We start from the raw sequence: 18832 nt of genomic DNA on the forward strand, positions 1-18832 counted from the left end.
TTATTGTGATTGGTTGATCTGTTTTATGAGAATAACAATGAGAATCTACAGAAATCTGAAATTAGTAAAACTGTACTAAAAAAAAACGGTATAAACCCCAATAGTGTTTGCAGATGATGTAACTCAAATAAATTGCCACTCAAATTGATTAGGATTCAAATACTAGTTTAGCTACTTATGCAACCTGGTTTACATTAAACAAGATTGTCTTAAATATACATAAAAAAAGTAAAATTACATTATTTTTTGCCAAATTCAAAGTTTTTTGGAATCATTATTGATGAAAATTTGAGTTGAAAAGAGCAAATAGACTAATGGGTTAGTAGAAAAGTAAATAAATCTATAGGTATAATAAGGAGGGTTAGTTATCTGGTTAACAAGAAATGTTTTTTTACTCTTTATTATAGTCTTATTCATCCATATCTTTCATATTGTTGTAACATAGTTTGGGGTAGTACATGTTCTACATTTAAGTACATATATACTTAATTTCTCAACAATAGTTGTTGCATTTTCTTTAGGCTGTGCTCTTAAGATCAGGGGATTGTTGAGACTTTTTTGCTGGATAATTCCATGTAAGTCAATTGTTTTCATGCTTTTAACATTAATCTACAAAAAATAAATTAAATAAAACAATAAAGAAAGAAAAACATTGAATTAGGCGTGTCCAAAACTGCCTGGTACTCTCTATATATATATATACGTATATATATATATATTTTTGCAAGTTGACACACCATAGAGTTTAGTTAGAGTCATGCGGCAACTATAGAGCATAACCTCATTGACTATGACGTCATTGATGCGGCAACTGTAGAGCGCGCTCAACAGTAACCTCATTAACTATGACGTCATTGATGCGGCAACTAACTATAGAGCGCGCTCTATAGTAACCTCATTGACGTCATTGACTCCAGTCTATAAAGGGAAGTGCGCAGAGGGGTAGAGCTCGCGTAGCTACACGATCGGAAGGTTGCACTCTCTGCAAAGCGAACACAAGAAGACACGATGAAGTCGGACATAACAGAATTACAGGAAGAGCAAATACAAGTTCCTGCATCAACAATTGAGGAAAAAAAAGAATCGAAGGTGAAAAGGCTATTCAAGAAGCTTTTCAAGGCCTTTAAAAAACCCCGTACTCTTGACCCGCTGCCTAGTTCCGCGATGGCTGTTTTTGGGGACGAGGAGGAGGAGCGTAGTGAACCGGATCTAAAGAGCTTGGAGGATTCGAGCGAGGAGCTGGAGTATATGGGTTGTTGCTTCGGGCAGCGAAGGGACAATAAGAGATATAAGGAGAAACTTGAGAAAATTAGGGCGCTGATGCAAAAGCAGAGGTTTAAGGAGATTAGGATGAAGCACTGGGAGACATCGCTTAAAAAGAGGGAGAAGAGGCTTCAGGTACGACAGCGTAAGCTGGCAAGGCTCATTGTGCGGGAGAATAAGGTTAGGGAGCGCGAGAAAAAGGCTGAGGAGCTGTACAAGAAGGCTGAGGAGCGTTTAAAGGAAGCCGAGGAGCTGTTAGAAAAACAGAGAACCATGTTGCCCCTCATGGTTGTAAGAAAACAGCTGGTTATGGAAGAACTCTCTAAGACCGTTCCAGAGCAGCCGGACATCCTTGCAAAGTCGGGCATCCTCGGTAAAGTGTATGGCCTATTTCGGTGAGCCAGCCACGATTCTAGCTTAAAAACTGTGAGTTACCTGTAGCTCCAGGTGAAATTAATAAAAATAAAAAAATAAAAAAAAAATGTCTGCTGACGCTCCCCACTATCTGCTGCCTGTCTTATGGCGCACTTGTGTTAGGGAGAAAAAAATATTAAAAAAATAAATATTAAAAAAAAATATATATATATAAAAAAATAATAATAAAAAATGTCTGCTGACGCTCCCCACTATCTGCTGCCCGTCTAGTGGCGCACTTGTGTTGGGGAGAAAAATTTATATAAAAAAAATAATAAATTAGTAACTCTGCCAAAGTGTCTCTTTTAAGGTCACTTTGCCGGTCCCAAGCCCGGATAAAAGAGGAGGGTTAAACACAGAATAGCAGTCCAGTAACAACTTTAACTGTTAACTCCTTGTTGTTGCAGCTAGCTAAGCTAGCTGAGGAGAAGAATTAACCTACGTTCCTCTTAAACAACTAAACTTGCTCAGCTAGCTGATGTGAAATAGGGACTTCTTAAAAGAAACAGCAAACCTAGCTGGTTAGCTAACTTAGCTGACGTGAGGCGGAAGACTTCTCACAAGTTAAACAAAAAGCGTAGCGTTAGCTAGCTTTAGCTTGGGTTAAATGGGGAACCTCTTACCAGAAAAGGCTAGGTTGGCTAACCTAGCTAGCTTTAGCTTTAGCTTTAGTGAAACGGGCAACTTATCGCCAAAAAAACAACAACAAGCTTAAGTTAACTAGCTAGCTAGCTGAGGTGAAATGGACAAGTTCGTTCAGGAAACCAGCGCTAGCTATCCAGCTAAATGGCGCGGTCGTTCACAATTCTGGCGTTCGAAGTCCCAGCATGTAACGTTAACTTAGGCTAGCTAGATAACTTCTGAAGCTCCCATTTAAGGTGGATTTTATTTCTGGTCCACCTTAAACTACTCAATAGCTTTTAAGTTTTGCGCTGCGTTAGAAATCGCCCGTGTTTGACCCTACTGCATCTTAATTCATATCTATGAATGTGTTTAAATGTGATGCATTTTAAATAAAAACTACCAATAACCTGAACAATAAAAATAATATGTTTTCGTCTTTATTTTATTTAATTATCACTGTTCAATGTCATTTAATGACAATAAGTTTAACACTTTTTATACTGTAATATTTACTTTTTGTTGTGTGGGACCATATTCAAAGGGTGTAAGTTAACTTTAATATTTTTAATCTTTCTAATGACCAACACTATAATGAGTAAATGGTACACTGCACAGTGCCAATATATTAACACTGAACATATAAATAACACTGCTATTAGTGTCATTTTTACACTTTGTAGAGTGGTACCATATATGCTCCGAAGTAGTGTAAAATTAACACTTTAGGATTTTGCACTAATGAAAAACACTAGCATGTGTAAAATGGTAACTTACACAGCACACTCAGTGTCTGTCATATTAACATTGCTATCAGTGTAATTTTTACTCTCTGTAAAGTGGGACTGTATATGCTCATTTTACTGTGTATGAAGTATCAAAATCAGATTTTTAAACATCTATTCTCTTTCCTCATTTAGTCCACATACATAACATTATCAATATTATTATCAACACTTACCTTCAGCACACTTTCTTTTAATATAATACAATGAATATAACAGTTGGATATGATGTACAGGGGAAAAAACAACACCACCAGGTCAAAGTGTACAATATACACTGTTTATTGATAGTGATTTAATAAATTATGCTCTGAGAACCAACAAAGGTGCAATAATGATATGCCATTATTCTATGGTCCACTCTCTAAAAACTCAATAACTCTCAAATAACAATAAGCAAGTAACAGGATGCTTCAATATGAAAAAGATCTTCTAGTAGAACGGATGGATTTACAGATATGAAACACTCCCCACCCTATCATAAAATATTTATGATATATTTTTTTGTATCTACACATTAGCAAAAGTCCTTCATTTTCAAACGTCTACAAAAATGCATGTTTCTGAACAGACAGATATGTAAATGCACGTGTGTGACAATGAGAGTTTGACACAAGTAATATTTGGCATTAAATACGTCTATAACAAGCGATTTGTCTGTGCAAAAAACATTCCCAACATTTTTTGAATTCAGATATTAATATTGGTTGATGCTTTCTCCTAATGTACTTTGTGTCATTTATGAAAAGCTAGAAATTCAGGAGTAGTTGGACCCCTGACAAGCTCATCTTTGGGCCTCAGAAGGAAGAAATCTAGTCTACTAGATATCGCAGAGATACAAACAGCAGGAAAAATGTAAAGGATATAAAGTGTCTATGCATTATATATTTTTTTGCTTTTCATTAGACGATATTTTTTAGAACGACACATGACTTGACTAGGCCTGTCACAATAATTATGCTACTGTACACGTCATGAACGTGAGATTTTCTACATTCAGTATTGCTTGTTATGGTAAAGCGTGATTATTATTAATGTGATTAAGACAGTATGCTATTTTATTTTATTTTTAGGTTTCACTAATTAAGTAGATTTAAGTCCAATGTGTGTTTTTACATTATCATTGTGTCAAAGGTGTAAAATGGTCATAAACACAATAATGCTGTTTACTGCAATTACACTATATTGGCAAAAGTATTCACTCACCAATCAAAAATAATGAACCAGGAGATTTTGGGCAATTCAATGCTCCCAACTTTGTGGAAACAGTTTGAGGAAGGGCTCTCATCGTTTCCAACATGACTACTGCTCACTAGGGCACAAACAAGCTTCATTACAACATATACATGAGCCAGTTTGGAGTGGAAGAACCTGACAGGCCTTCATCAGGTTAATGTCCTGAAATTACCCTGATGGAACACTGTTGGGATGACAAACCTCTGGAACTTCTGGAAGTGTTTGGAAGAATGACCAAAAATGCATATAACCATAAACACACTCCTAAACCTTGTGGAAAGCCTTAAGAATGGGACGTCGCTAAATTCATATGTGTGAGAAGGAAGATGAGTAAATACTTTTGCTGATATAGTGTATATCGTCACTGTCCTATGAAAAACACTTATCTCCATTTTTGTCTATTTTTTAGTTTACTACATCATTTGAACAGACAAACTGTCCCTTACACTGTGCTAAAATTTCTTGATGAACGGATCAATAGAAATGTTTTTCATTGGACAGCGACGATGTCATCAATATGACAAGTCAATCATTTGCAAAAACAGATAGGTGCTATTTTTGAAACATGCCTTTATCTGTCTTTTTTTTTTGCAAATGAACTCTTCATAATGCCTATAATAAATAAATAATACAATACATAAATACATACAACTGCACTAAACAATATTATTATAGTTTTATCGCCGTTTTATGCCTTTGACCTAATGAATTTTTCATGTAGTGTCCAAAACAAAAACAAAAAACCAACGTTATCATCCAAGTTATCATGACAGGTCTAGTCCTGACGAGGATCGGTCTGATCTTAGAGGCTGTGGAGATCCTACAGGATGCAGGAACCAAACAGCAGTAGATCTGCAGGAACACGAAGCTCTGTTCTAGGCAAAGCAGCCTTTCAGTTGTGAGATCACAAACCATTACCACATGAGTCTCTCTCATTCATGCACACACACTCAGGCATTCACACACACACATTCACGCACAGTAAGTAAGTGATGATTGTGGATGCTTTGGCCCCTGGGCTGCAGAATCAGGCCGTCCAGCCTCCGGCCTCTAGTAAAGCACAGCCTCTCCCAATACACTTTCTTGGGAAAGGAGGAGAAACGTCTTGTTGAGGAATGTCTTTTTCTCCGTCTGCCGCTGACTGACAGCTGGCTGTTCTCTGATCTCTTTGGTCAGTAGAAGTCAGGACAGTAAAATCCCGGAGCAGCTTGGAGGATAAGCGCTCAGGACATGAGCGATGAAGGATGATGAGGAAGGATTTGATGAGCACCTCTCACGCCACTTTACTGAAAACACAAAACACAAAAATCAAACAATATTAGGAAGGATTGCATCTTTTAACCGTAATAATAAGAAACGTCTAAGAAGTTTAACTACGAATAATGTGAATTATAGCTTACACTAGCATTCAAATGTTTGGAATCACTGTTCGAAATAATAATAATAATAATAACCTAATAAAGAACAAACTCTGCGCGAGACTGCTTTTTTAAATCTGTCCTGCCTGCTCCCACTTGTTTTAGTCCCGTTACCGCCTGTTCCTGCCAAAAATCGCTTCTGTTAATCGCACGCCTGCTCCCGCCTCATACTCATTTTGCTTATGTGTAGGAGAACATGATTATTATTATTATTATATTATTATTGCTTTCTGAACCCCTAAAACTTTATGAATATGAACTTGTTTCCTTTGCATTTTTTGAAGTCTGAAAGCTCTGCATCTTTTTTTGTTATTTCAGCCATTTCTCATTTTCTGCAAATAAATGCTCTAAATGACAATATTAAATAAAAATATTATATTTTTATATTAAATCAGAGATTTTGCTGTTTGGATTTCCTAAAGGAAAGACGTGAGAGCCTCACCAACACCAAATTCAAAATTCACCATAGCTGCAATGCACATTGCAGCTATTTGTATAACATTTGTATAACATTACAGTTATACAATTCAATAAATCAGTCGTACACACAGTGCTGTATAGCTGTTTTTTAGAAATACTAAAAATACTACAGTTTCTAAATGTTCAACTAAAAAAGCCTGTCAACTCAGGTGTGATCCCAGCTCCAGCATCTGACTTCTGATGTGCCGTAAATGCAATTTCTTTTTTTTTAATAACTGTATAGTTGTGTATTATGTAAGGATATGAAATAATACTGAAAAGTTATAATGATATGCAGCAGAATTATGAATAGTAGTTAATGAAGCAGAGGATCATAATGCTGGTCAGGTTATATATACTCACTAAGTAAACGTCCAGCACTGATCCATCGTCTCGGTCCATGTCTATGGTGCTTTGCTCAGACGTCAGGCAGATGGCGCTGTCCTCCAGCGTAAAAGTAGAACAGGAGCCAATGTCACATCTGCAACAGAGACATTCACCAGTATTTAACAAGCAAACACACACACACACACACACACACACACACACAAGAAAAACACACTCTGAACTGAACTGATATTAACATTACAAGATAGTATGAAGTGTGTGCCATATTGTATCATATGCAATAATATCTTCAACATTTATTTATATTATAGCCTGAAATATGGTGCCATATCACCCACCCCTAATTATCACATCAGGGTACTAATTTTTTACTGTTTTTATCAAAAGAAAAATTCTCAAATTCTCAAAAGTTCTCATTTCCTATTATATATCTACTAGATACAGATTATATCTGTCCAGTATCATTTATTTTACTTTAATCCTGGATATATGGAGATATATGGAGTGCATTTCTAGTATCATGACATTTTCTGCTCTTGAAAAACAATGTCATAGTAGAAGAATAACTGGTGCTATAAAGTGATTTAAAAAAAAAATAAATAAAAACTATTTACATTCTTTGGGATTAAATAATCGAAATTAATCACATGCGTTATGTTTGGCTAAAAAAGTATTTTAGAAAGAACTTTACAATTAAATACATGTAAGACTGTCATAGACTAAAAAGCTCCCTGTAATAAACATCAGACAGTAACAGAATACCATATAATGCACTGCTGTGAACTGGTATTGCAAGTAAACTCTATTTGAATATTTACCATTTTCAGATCTGGATGCAGTACAATAGACATCATGTATTTTTATTTTTAAATGTTTTTTTGCACAGAACACTATTTAAGAGCTGTTTGTTGTCCATTAGAATAGACCATGAACCAGCCAATAAACAAATTTATGAACCAATGAAACAGTAGCTTGGCCCCGCCCACTGCAAAAACACTGAAAAACAGTAGTTTTACAGCCTTTGAGGCAAAGTAACAGCTATATTTTAGGGATGGTATTACACACAGGCTTTACATGCAATGGGAATAAAAACAAACAATGAAATATTTTAGTTAATCAGATTTATTTGCGATGTAGATTTTATAGTAGAATGTTAGAGTTATTTTTTCTGTGCATCACACATAGAAAACAGCATTTTTATAATGTGTGTATCTAATTCTAATATACTATAGTAGTTTTCTCTACCCGCCTCATTGCTTCCCGCCTTTTCTGTAATATTTATTTTCCCTGCCAACTAAAGCATCGACTTCAGCTGAAGAATGCGCTTAGCTTTTATTACCTGCAGTAATGTCCTGAGCTATCACTGTTACAGCAGCTCATAACCTGAATACCTCTTAACCTTTCATTCTTGGAGTAAAACAGTTCACTCACCTGGGCTGTTCATTAACACAGGTGAGCCCTGGACCCAATCAAATACTGCCTGAAGCTGAATCACAACTCTGTACCACATTACCTCCACTATATAACTGACTTCAGATTATGTAATGATAATCTACCAGATGATATTTACCGTTATTTGAGCTCTTTGCTCTACAGTGTTCGCTCCAAGATGACTTTAATAACATTTACCTGTAACTTTCCATTTTGTAGACATAGCATTTCAGTTCAACGACAACAGAATAATAATTTTAAAGATATTTAAAGATATTTCTCAAGTATCTTAGATAGAAAATATTTTGCCTTAAAATCCTAACAAGTCTCTATAAATCATATTAATCCTAAGGGCTATCGCTTGTCCCTTTGTAGGGGGTCTCCGATAAGCTAAAAAAAATGTAAAAATATGATTATATATTATTAAACAAATTATTAAGACTATTAAGAATGAAAATATACTGTGAATGGTGTTATCTGCTTTCTCTCCCTGCCTGGGTGCACATTGACGCACACACAATAAAACTATACTCTTTATAGTATAAACTCTGCTCTTGTCTGACGTTTATTACTTAGTAGTCTTTGTTTAAAGGTGAAGTGCTAGACTAGTACTGTCTGTTTGAGATATAATGAGATTGTCCTGTTTAAAAGGTGTGAAAAGCACTGCTTTAGAATTTACCAATATGTTTTTGTTACTGTGCCTTTAAGAAGCCACTAAACTAAACCCTGAATCACTTTTTTTCATTAATAGCTTGAACGTGTTCCTCCTTTAAAAGTAATGAAACACACCAGTCCTGCTTAAAACTTTTATAAACATTTCCTAATCTTTAAAAAACACTTTTATTGTGGTTATTTGTGGTAATCTGCCTCTGCTGCGCCCTCTTAGGTTTAACTGTGCTGCTATAGGCGTGGATGATGTGCCAATCCAATCAGCTCTCCCTCCTGCCCCGCCCCTAAACCCATACATCACCCAGTGCCCCTCCCAAACTACTCCTCACATTTTTTTTTTAGCACTTTTCAAATATGAGCTTATATTTGGGGTCAGCTATAACCAGCAAGTTAAGTTGCACTTTAAGACTGATATACGTAAATGACCTCTGCTCTGATTGGCTGCCCTGCTGTGTGTCGGAGCTGAAAGAGCTCTTGATGTGTGTTTACTTTTCCAGGTTACAGGAGGATAGATACGCGCTGCTCGATAAAGGAGAAAAACAGTCGCGTGCCCTTGTGTTCACCTTGCCTTCACGTCTGACAGCGTGTTATTATGCGCCGGATGAGCCGCATTCTGCATTGTGTGAGGTGACAAGGCAACAGGTGACAAAGGCCAGCTACCTGAATGTCACGCTTTCCACAGAAGTGTGGGATAAGTTGCCGTAGCACCAAATGGCATTTGGCTCATTTAGTTTCAGCGTAACAATGGGCTAATTGTCAGCTCCCTCAGGGGTCTAATAAAACATTCAGCAGCTCTTTAGAAAAGCTAATTCCCTGCTAAACAGGTGTACGGCCAGGATCTCTTTTCTTTAGGAAGTGTGTTAAACCTTGTTGCTATTAAAATAACACAGCATATCAGATTATACAGTTTACTTTTATACAAAAAGTTTACTTTTTATACAAAAGGCATATTCCACACCCAACCTACTGTATAAATGACATACTTTAAGTAATTTAGCAGCAGTTACACACTCTGTTGTGGTAAAATATTAACAGAACAAGCTGGGAAAATGATTTGTGATGATTTCTGTGGAATTAGGTCTGTCACAATAATTGCAATATCGATTTATTGTACAATAAATGAACATGACCTTAATAATTTGTGATACTGTGTTTATCGTCTACTGTGTTTGTTTGTATGTTTGTTCACATATATATATATATATATATATATATATATATATATATATATATATATATATATATATACAGTGAACAGTATTTTAGCCAGTCAATAACTTCAATAACTGTGACTCCATAACATACACACAGTGTGAAATAAAATGGGTGAAGAAATAAGTCTATAATTCCCAAACTAATTGTAATAAATGATTAAGTCAAAATTTGCTGTCTTTAAAAAAATGTTTTTTTTAAGCTATTCTGTTATCATTATGTCAGTGGCATTTAATTGTCTTACAATTACAAAAATAATTTCTGGGACAATACATCGTCCACTGATGTGGAATCTGATGTCTTATACTGTACTTCTAATGAACAATCAAGTTTAGTTATGAGAGCCTATTTTTATATTTACGTATTTACTCATTTATTTATTTTCTTTATGTGTACTTCTTCTCCTTTTATATGAATGTACCACTGACTGATTATACCGTTCTTCTTAATCTTCCTCTTCTTTTATTATTATTATTCTATTCGCATTTTTATTTTGTTTTTTAAGCTTTCGATGTGGAAACACAGAATTAAGCAGAATCGTAGGAACTGTACTGATTTACATTACTTGTGATTTTTGGAGATATATGGTACGGTGTACAACAGACATTTTTGGGTTTGGAAATTTTAACATAGAAAAACAATCAAAAGTGTCTCTAAACTGCTGGAGGGGCATCAGTTTTCATTTTTTTAACCTTATTAGCTTATTACTTATTATTACCTTATTACTATTTTTTGATTATGAGTGTTTAGCACTTTCCCCCCTAGTTCTTCTTCATCTTCATCTTCTTCTTCTTATTATTATTATTAGTAGTAATATCTAACAATATTCTAATAGTTAACTCTATAATATAATAATATAGAGCGATGGATTTTATATTAACTTTTTAGTAAAATATATATCATAAAAATGTGTATGTATAAAAAGATATATATATATATATGGGTTACTGTAGCTATATTTAATGATATGTTAAATATAGTTCTTTAGGAAGGCGTGGAAACAGCCCCACCCTGCTGGTGATGAGTAATGGGGTGGGGTCTGTGCAGGTGTGTAGGAGTTACAGGTATCTGAACAGCGTGCCTGGTTTGTGTAATGCGTGTGTGTGTGTGTGTGATTTACATGTCAGTTGATCTGGCCTCCAGGTATCTGTCGCTGACGAACATGGAGGAAGAGGAGACGGAGGTTCCCACAGAAGAAGCTTCTCCTAACGACGGCGTGACGGCCACCAGGTCCGGCCGCTGATAAGACCCGAACACTGAGGAGATAAACAAGTGATAATAGAGCAAAATCATATATTATTTACTATTTATTATTATCATCATCATTAATTTATACCCCACTTTAATTCATCATGGGCTCGACCAACTTCTGCATACGTCAGATATTAGTTTAAATCGAGCTGCTGAATAATTTTTTATAGTTACAGAATATTAACCATGGCATTAAAATGTGGAAAACGAGAGGACTATTATTGATATTAAAATAGATTTTATTTTTATTTTAAAATCAAGTTTGTAAACATGATGTTTAATATTGAAAATAAATACTTTATATACTACGTTTTGTGTTTTACCATCATAAATAATCACTTTTTGCTTCCAGTATTTTTTTCTTAGTTACGCTTCTCTTTTAAGAATGGATACTACTTGGCTGCTGAAAATAATAAACCCCGCCCATTAAGTTCATTTTATTAGCTCATGTCAGCAAAAGCTCATGACTTATGGCTCGTGGAAAAATGTATTCCCTATTTTGAAAGATGATTTGGCTTAAGATTTGTTTAAAATTAGAATATATAAAACGTATAACACAGCTTTATTTTGTATACAATTTTGTACGTTATTACATTATTAAATAATACACGCTATTAAAAGCCTAAAGAAGTCTTAAGAAGACGAAAAGATGTGATAAATCATGATTAATCACAAAATTCCTTATAATTTTTTATTATTTTTCTTTTTACAGCACTACTGTATGTCTTTATTCGCTGTAATGAAGTGATTGAGGGTTTTCTAACCGTGTCCGTCCAGACTGGCCAGACTGCGAGCTCCACTCAGCCGGTCCGGTCTCTCCTCCACCTTCTCCTCCTTCGGACTGGAGAGAAGCTCCTGAGAGGAAGACTTGAGAGGGACTATGGAGTTACGAGTTCTCTTCGACGGAGAGTAACGGTTTGCTGCATTGGAAAAATACAGACGAGAAAGAGAGAGAGAGAGAGAGAGAGAGAGAGAGAGAGAGAGAGAGATGAAGAAGAAGATTAGAAATGTCTCTTATGAAAGAGAATCATCATTATTAACATTCCCAAAGCTTCTGTCCCAAATTAGCTGCAACATTTATGATGTAACTCTATTATCTTGTGTCTCATAAATAGATGATGAAATTAAACCCTATTCCCCGAGCCTCTCATCACACAACACTACACAGAAATGAGGCTAAACTCTCGCAAAACAGACCCGTTTAATTAAGGTCTGACTGAAAAAAACAAGTGTACTGATTTGATTTGATCAAAACATGTACATTTTTTATTCATTTCTTTATAAAGAATAAATAAAAAAAATAAAAATCTGTAAAAACAGAGTTGTTGAAATCAATGAATAATTTTGTGTGGAGACAATGTGTAGAATTAGCATTCTAGACATTCTAGAAATTCTATCTATCTATCTATCTATCTATCTATCTATCTATCTATCTATCTATCTATCTATCTATCTATCTATCTATCTATCTATCTATCTATCTAGTACAACTGTATTAGGAGGATAATAATAAACTAAGCAGAGAAACAAACAGAACTACAATCTGTAATTATAAAAATACAAAGTGTCCTATACGCTCAGCTTAGAGTTAAATTCATAGATAATAGGTTTAGAAACAAGGTGGTGGTCATAATGTTATGCTGAATCTGTGTAAATAAGATATAAATAAGACATAAATAATCAAATTTAGCTCTAGATTTCTGAACACAGCTGAAATGGCCCCGTTAAGAGCGCTGCAGTTTTTAGTTTTGAGTTTTTTCACTCACCCTGAATCTTCCGGAAGACTCTGGTGCTCATGAACTTGAGAAATCTGTTTGCGTAGAAGCCGGGTCTGTGTACGGATACCGTATCCTACGGATATTAAAGGGAGAGAGAGGATTTAATCAACACTGTGGATTTCATAATGCAACACGAACAAGGAAGCCTCTTCTTAGAGACGGGCTTATCTGCACCGTATCAACTTACACCATCGTAGACCAGGGCTTTCCAGGAGTGCTCCAGCTTCTTGATGAACCTTAGTGGAAAAGAACAGAACAGAGGGCTTTAGCTGGAGCTGAGAGGGCTTTATAAAACCCAGGAATAGTGATTTTCTCTAAAGCTAAAACCAACTAGTGGGCAACATTAGAGGAAAGCTTTTAAAACCCAATCCTATTTCTCTTTTGTACCAGTAATGCTCGTTTTCCAGTGTTACTTTTCCATTTTTGGAATAAAGTTAGAAGTGGGAGGGATGAATCCTCACCCAACGAATTGGCACAACCATTTAAACACCTGGTAAAGAGATCACTTTAGTTTCTGAATCAGTTTCTCTGATTTTGCTATTTATAGGTTTATGTTTGAGTAAAATGAACATTGTTGTTTTATCCTATAAACTACAGACAACATTTCTCCCAAATTCCAAATAAAAATATTCTCATTTAGAGCATTTATTTACAGAAAATGAGAAATGACTGAAATAACAAAAAAAGATGCAGAGCTTTCAGACCTCAAATAATGCAAAGAAAACAAGTTCATATTCATAAAGTTTTAAGAGTTCAGAAATAATCAATATTTGGTGGAATAATCCTGGTTTTTAATCACAGTTTTTCTTTCATGCATCTTGGCATCATGTTCTCCTCCACCAGTCTTACACACTGCTTTTGGATAACTTTATGCTGCTTTACTCCTGGTGTAAAAATTCAAGCAGTTCAGTTTGGTGGTTTGATGGTTTGTGATCATCCATCTTCCTCTTGATTATATTCCAGAGGTTTTCAATTTGGTAAAATCAAAGAAACTTATTTTTTCCCCAGAGCCGTTTATAAAGTGCTTTGTTTTACCAACATCTGTTATATAGTAGGAGGCACAGTGTTTTTCTACCTGTATGACTGCAGAATATCGATTATTCCCAGGAAAATCAGCAGCTTCTCGCCTCTGTTTGTTCTGGCTGGGATGCCTCCCATCCTGAAGAAGGAATCAATACAGGGGTGCATCAGTAAGACTTTTAAAACTTGTAATACTCAAAATGTTTTGTGAACAAAACTGCTTTAAAATGATGTGTGAGAAAATATTTCCAATCCCCAGGTTATATTAATAAGGATTTTCCTGAATTAGTAAATGCATTCACTAAACCTGTATTTTAGATTATAGATATATAATTATAATTTTTGTATAATTAGCTGCTCACGTGTCGTCTGTGGTTATGGCCTCGGCTACTCTGCCGTCACCCTGGATGGACTCCAGGGCGGTGGAGTACAGGACTCTTTGGCCTACAGGACGCTTCCCGTCTTCCCCGCTCACGTCTCCTTCTCTCAGGCTCTGATCGAGAATGTGAACTCCTAGCAGCAGACTATAGTCCATTATCTTAAAGCTCTCCAGTACCTGGACACACACACACACACACATAAATATATACACATATTAGCAACTTTTTTAATTTTTACATTTATTAAATCAAGTATATTTTGTGTTGCATCTGCGCATGCACATCTCAGACCAGCTCAATCATGACCTGCTTAAGCTTGATCTCTGTGTAATTTTAAAAATGGTATTTCTTGTTTCATAAAAATAATGATCACAATGAAGTATCGTAATGCTGCATTTCCTTTCCAGATCATCTACAGATTTCACAAAGGCAGTCCTGCACCACGCAGCCACTCAGTATTCCAGCAGAGGCACGAGGGGGAGCATTTTTTGCCCACAGGGGGCTCTTCGTCACGGCTGAAACAATGTGCTGAGTGTGTGTGTTCTGTGTTTCTCAGCAGTGAGATCAGCACAAACTGGGGGAAGAGAAAAAGCGAAGCTGCCTCGGAGAGAGAGAGAGAGAGAGAAAGAGAGAAAGAGAGAGAGAAAGAGAGACAGAGACAGAGAGAGAGAGAGAGACAGAGACAGAGAGAGAGAGAGAGAGAGAGAAAGAGAGAGAGAGAGAGAGAGACAGAGAGAGAGAGAGAGAGAGAGAGAGAGAGAGAGAGACAGAGAGGCAGGAAAAGCAAGACACTTCCCTGCTGTGAATCTGGGGTGAAACAAGTGCAGAAGTCACAGAGTGTGCTGTGCGTTTGTGTGTGTGTGTGTAAGTGTGTGTGTGTGTGTGTGTGTGTGTGTAAGTGTGTGTGTGTGTGTGTGTAACAGTGAGTAGGCAATTTTGCTGTAGAATTCAATTTAGTTGTGAAGATGTGAAACATTCTAAAAGAAAAGGCTCTTATATATATGAAGGTCAGTTTGATATATATATATATATATATATAAAGTTAATGCTGAGTTTATTTATGTAAGCCGGGTTATGTATTAACGGAGGGAACACTTTGACCTTGTCCACGAATGAAGCCCCTCCCCTCCTCAGAATCACATGAATCACATGACGAAAGCCTCTTGGAGACTCAAGTCTCATGAAGACTCATTATATACTGCAATATATATGTACAAATGTATTAGGACACCTACTTAATCAACGTTTCTTCCAAAATTAAGGGTATTTAAGGAGAGTTTATCTATCTATCTATATTTCAAACCCTACTATCTATATTTCTACCTACAGTGTAATGAATCCTATTACTTGGGTCACCTTTGATTAGCACAATAAGAAAAAAAAACATCAATATTTAGGCTCTTATGGGTTAATCTGAATTTTCTTTTTATTATTTTTGACTTTTCTGTTGCCAGTCAATGCTCTCAGAAATAAATTCCTCCTAAATTTCCTATCATCACAGACTGAGATCGTCTTTTTTCTCAGGTACTGTAAGAAGGCAAATGCAGGATTCTGGTGAGCTGTGTTTTGCATGGCGTTCTCGTTCCGGACATATCATATAATGCACTGGTTTGAATAAGGCCACAAACTATTGTCCTGATATTGTTTTGCATCGCGTCTGTGGTCGGCACAATTCTCCGAACCAGGTCAGAGTCGGTGCACGACAGTCGTCTCGCAGCGAACACAGCATGTAAGACAACCCTGAAAGATTAATTATGATTCCCTAGTACTGAAACTAAATACACTGATAACAAAAGCAGTGAATGGGGAAGTTGCTAAGCATTTACTGAATGATACAGAAAAAAATCTGACGTATAAATAAATACACCTGTCAGCGAGATGCTTATAGAAACACGTCCAACACTCAGCCCACGCCAAGGAGACGCTGCTCGCTCTCACAAACAGGTTCAGCAGGATCACACTCTCTGTAAAAATAAAGTGCTGAAGCACTGCCTCACGCTCCTCGTGTTTACTCCTAGTGAGTTTAGATAAAATAAGACGAACAAAACAGAAATACTGCAGAACTTCCACTGGAAAAGTCTGGAAAACATCCTGGCTGGACTGTGGGTGGTTTCTAGGCCGTGTAGAATTATTGCACTCAAGCAGCCAAGCTGAAGCACTAGCGTCTGTTTAATCACTAGAGTGCTATTGCACTTACACTAATATTACACTGATAATAGTGTATAATACTTAATAACAGGGTAATTCCACCTATTTCTCTAAAATAAAACATCTGTTAGGATGTAAAAAAAGGTTATTTAGAGACTCCAACTCCCAGCATGCACTTACACCAGACCTTCCGGACTCTGGTTAAGGCATTCAAACTCGCCAGGCTTCTGATTACACACACCTGGTCTTGTTAGTATAAATACCCCTAGTTTTCAGTAGCTCTTCTTCCTAGCGTTAGTTTTGTTTATTGCTCTTTTAGTGCCAACTCATTTTTATATTTTTGACTACTCCTTTGCCTAAAATACAGTAGGTGTAACATAAGTTTACAAATTCTGCCCTACAGCAAAGTGCTGCCCCAAATTCCTAACAGATGTGATCATGGGGTTTGTGTTGTGTGTGAAAACATTTAGTGCGTGTTCAGTTACACGCTGTATGATACGCTGTATGATACTCTGTGTGATACTCTGTATGATACTCTGTATGATACTCTGTATTATATGCTTTATGATACTCTGTATGATGCGCTGTATGATACTCTGTATGATACGCTGTATGATACTCTGTATGATACTCTGTATGATGCGCTGTATGATACTCTGTATGATACTCTGTATTATATGCTGTATGATACTCTGTATGATGCTCTGTATGATACTTTGTATGATACTCTGTATGATACGCTGTATGCTACGCTGTATGATACACTGTATGATACTCTGTATGATACTCTGTATGATGCGCTGTATGATACTCTGTATGATACTCTGTATTATATGCTGTATGATACTCTGTATGATGCGCTGTATGATACGCTGTATGATACTTTGTATGATACTCTGTATGATACTCTGTATGATACTCTGTATGATGCGCTGTATGATACGCTGTATGATACTTTGTATGATACTCTGTATAATACTCTGTATGATACTCTGTATGATGCGCTGTATGATACTCTGTATGATACTCTGTATGATACGCTGTATGCTACGCTGTATGATACACTGTATGATACTCTGTATGATACTCTGTATGGGAGAGTGTGTGACAGAAGCAGTAAGTTCCTCTGTAAGTGCAGAAGCTTAGTCAGGAGCACTCAGCAGCTTTTCTGCTTATAACACACTTCATCACATCTCCGCCCACAGGAAACATAACAGTGAAAACTTCACCTACTTCACTACTGCATTCCTGAAAGCATCGTAACTCTATGAATAGCCCACAATTAATGACCACAACTTATAAATACGCTACACGGCAGTTGTTATTAAACAATTCATGGTGAATAATAAAAGGTTAGATGAGTTTTCTATTAAATATACCAGTTAAATCGAGTTATATTTAAAAATGTACAGGCCAAGTTCACAATTTTTGCTTATTATATATATTTTTTAACATTACAATTAAAGTTCTTCGAAAGTTTAATCCGTTTTTTTTTTTTTACGGATGTTCTTGTTTTTAGTTTTTGTTTTGTTTTACATTCCTTTCATTCTTTGTTTAAATTCTTGTTCTTTTAACTGTTTCATTCTTTTGTTCTCTTTTTTGTCTCTTGTTTGTTTCATGATTGTTTATGTCCTTGTCCTTAAACATTCCTCTGAAGATGGGAGGTAATGGCAATCCAAAAAATGTAATATTACATGCTAAACTTCTTGTAACCTAAATTTCTTATAACCTTCTCTTTAGCTGTGTGGGTATCTGAAGCTTGATTTCTGGCTGTTTTGAACTACTGAAAAGCACTTAGTCACTTCCTGACCGTCACTAATCTTATCTCTGTAAATACGCGTCCAAAAATGTCTCTCCAGATTGGCTATTTTAAGTAACCGGCACCACTTTTTGTTTTTTTTTTAACCACAGTATGTGGTGCTAAAAATAAGTCTAAAAAAATTGGATAATAATTTATATTAGCTTTAAAGCTTCATAGCTTCATTATACAGCCTTCCAAAAATTAAACATGAAAATAAATGTAAAGAAACATCATTTTTCTGGTAGTGATTTAAATGATTTAACCCTTTCAGACCTGAATTATGTTCCAGTGATGACAATATAATATAAGATTCAGTAAATAAAAAAAATATATTGATTAGAGTTTGTTTGTTTATTGCAGTGAAATTATTAGTTTAACCCTGTTATTTGTATTCTGCAATACTCTCAATTCTCATATTTATGCCTTTTTTACCCATTTTTCCTCGAAAATGTAAATTTTTCAAGCAGGACCGAAAATGACTGGATGGTGATATATATGTTTTATGTTATATAAAAAAACATTCACCATGTCTTATTAAAATCTATTTATTTTTAAACATTTTATTGATTTTAATTAAGTTATATACAAATACATATTT

At 35.7% G+C, this 18832-nt stretch overlaps 1 protein-coding gene across 2 annotated transcripts in view; it reads right to left on the minus strand.

Moving 5' to 3' along the window:
* Window positions 1-4172: 4172 nt before the first annotated feature.
* The window catches only part of pip5k1bb (phosphatidylinositol-4-phosphate 5-kinase, type I, beta b), a 57801-nt gene continuing 43141 nt past the window's right edge, over window positions 4173-18832 (minus strand). For both annotated transcript variants that reach the window (XM_022670576.2, XM_022670577.2), the window contains 8 exons: window positions 14268-14461; window positions 13961-14044; window positions 13073-13121; window positions 12874-12958; window positions 11872-12027; window positions 10977-11112; window positions 6560-6677; window positions 4173-5605 (listed from right to left, as the gene is read on the minus strand). In XM_022670576.2, the coding sequence (XP_022526297.1) occupies window positions 5603-5605; window positions 6560-6677; window positions 10977-11112; window positions 11872-12027; window positions 12874-12958; window positions 13073-13121; window positions 13961-14044; window positions 14268-14461 (825 nt within the window). In that variant the 3' untranslated portion in view covers window positions 4173-5602. The remainder of the gene's footprint in view (window positions 5606-6559; window positions 6678-10976; window positions 11113-11871; window positions 12028-12873; window positions 12959-13072; window positions 13122-13960; window positions 14045-14267; window positions 14462-18832) is intronic.

This window comes from Astyanax mexicanus, chromosome 12 (genome assembly GCF_023375975.1).
Source record: "Astyanax mexicanus isolate ESR-SI-001 chromosome 12, AstMex3_surface, whole genome shotgun sequence".
In the NCBI taxonomy this organism is placed as follows: Eukaryota; Metazoa; Chordata; class Actinopteri; order Characiformes; family Acestrorhamphidae; genus Astyanax; species Astyanax mexicanus.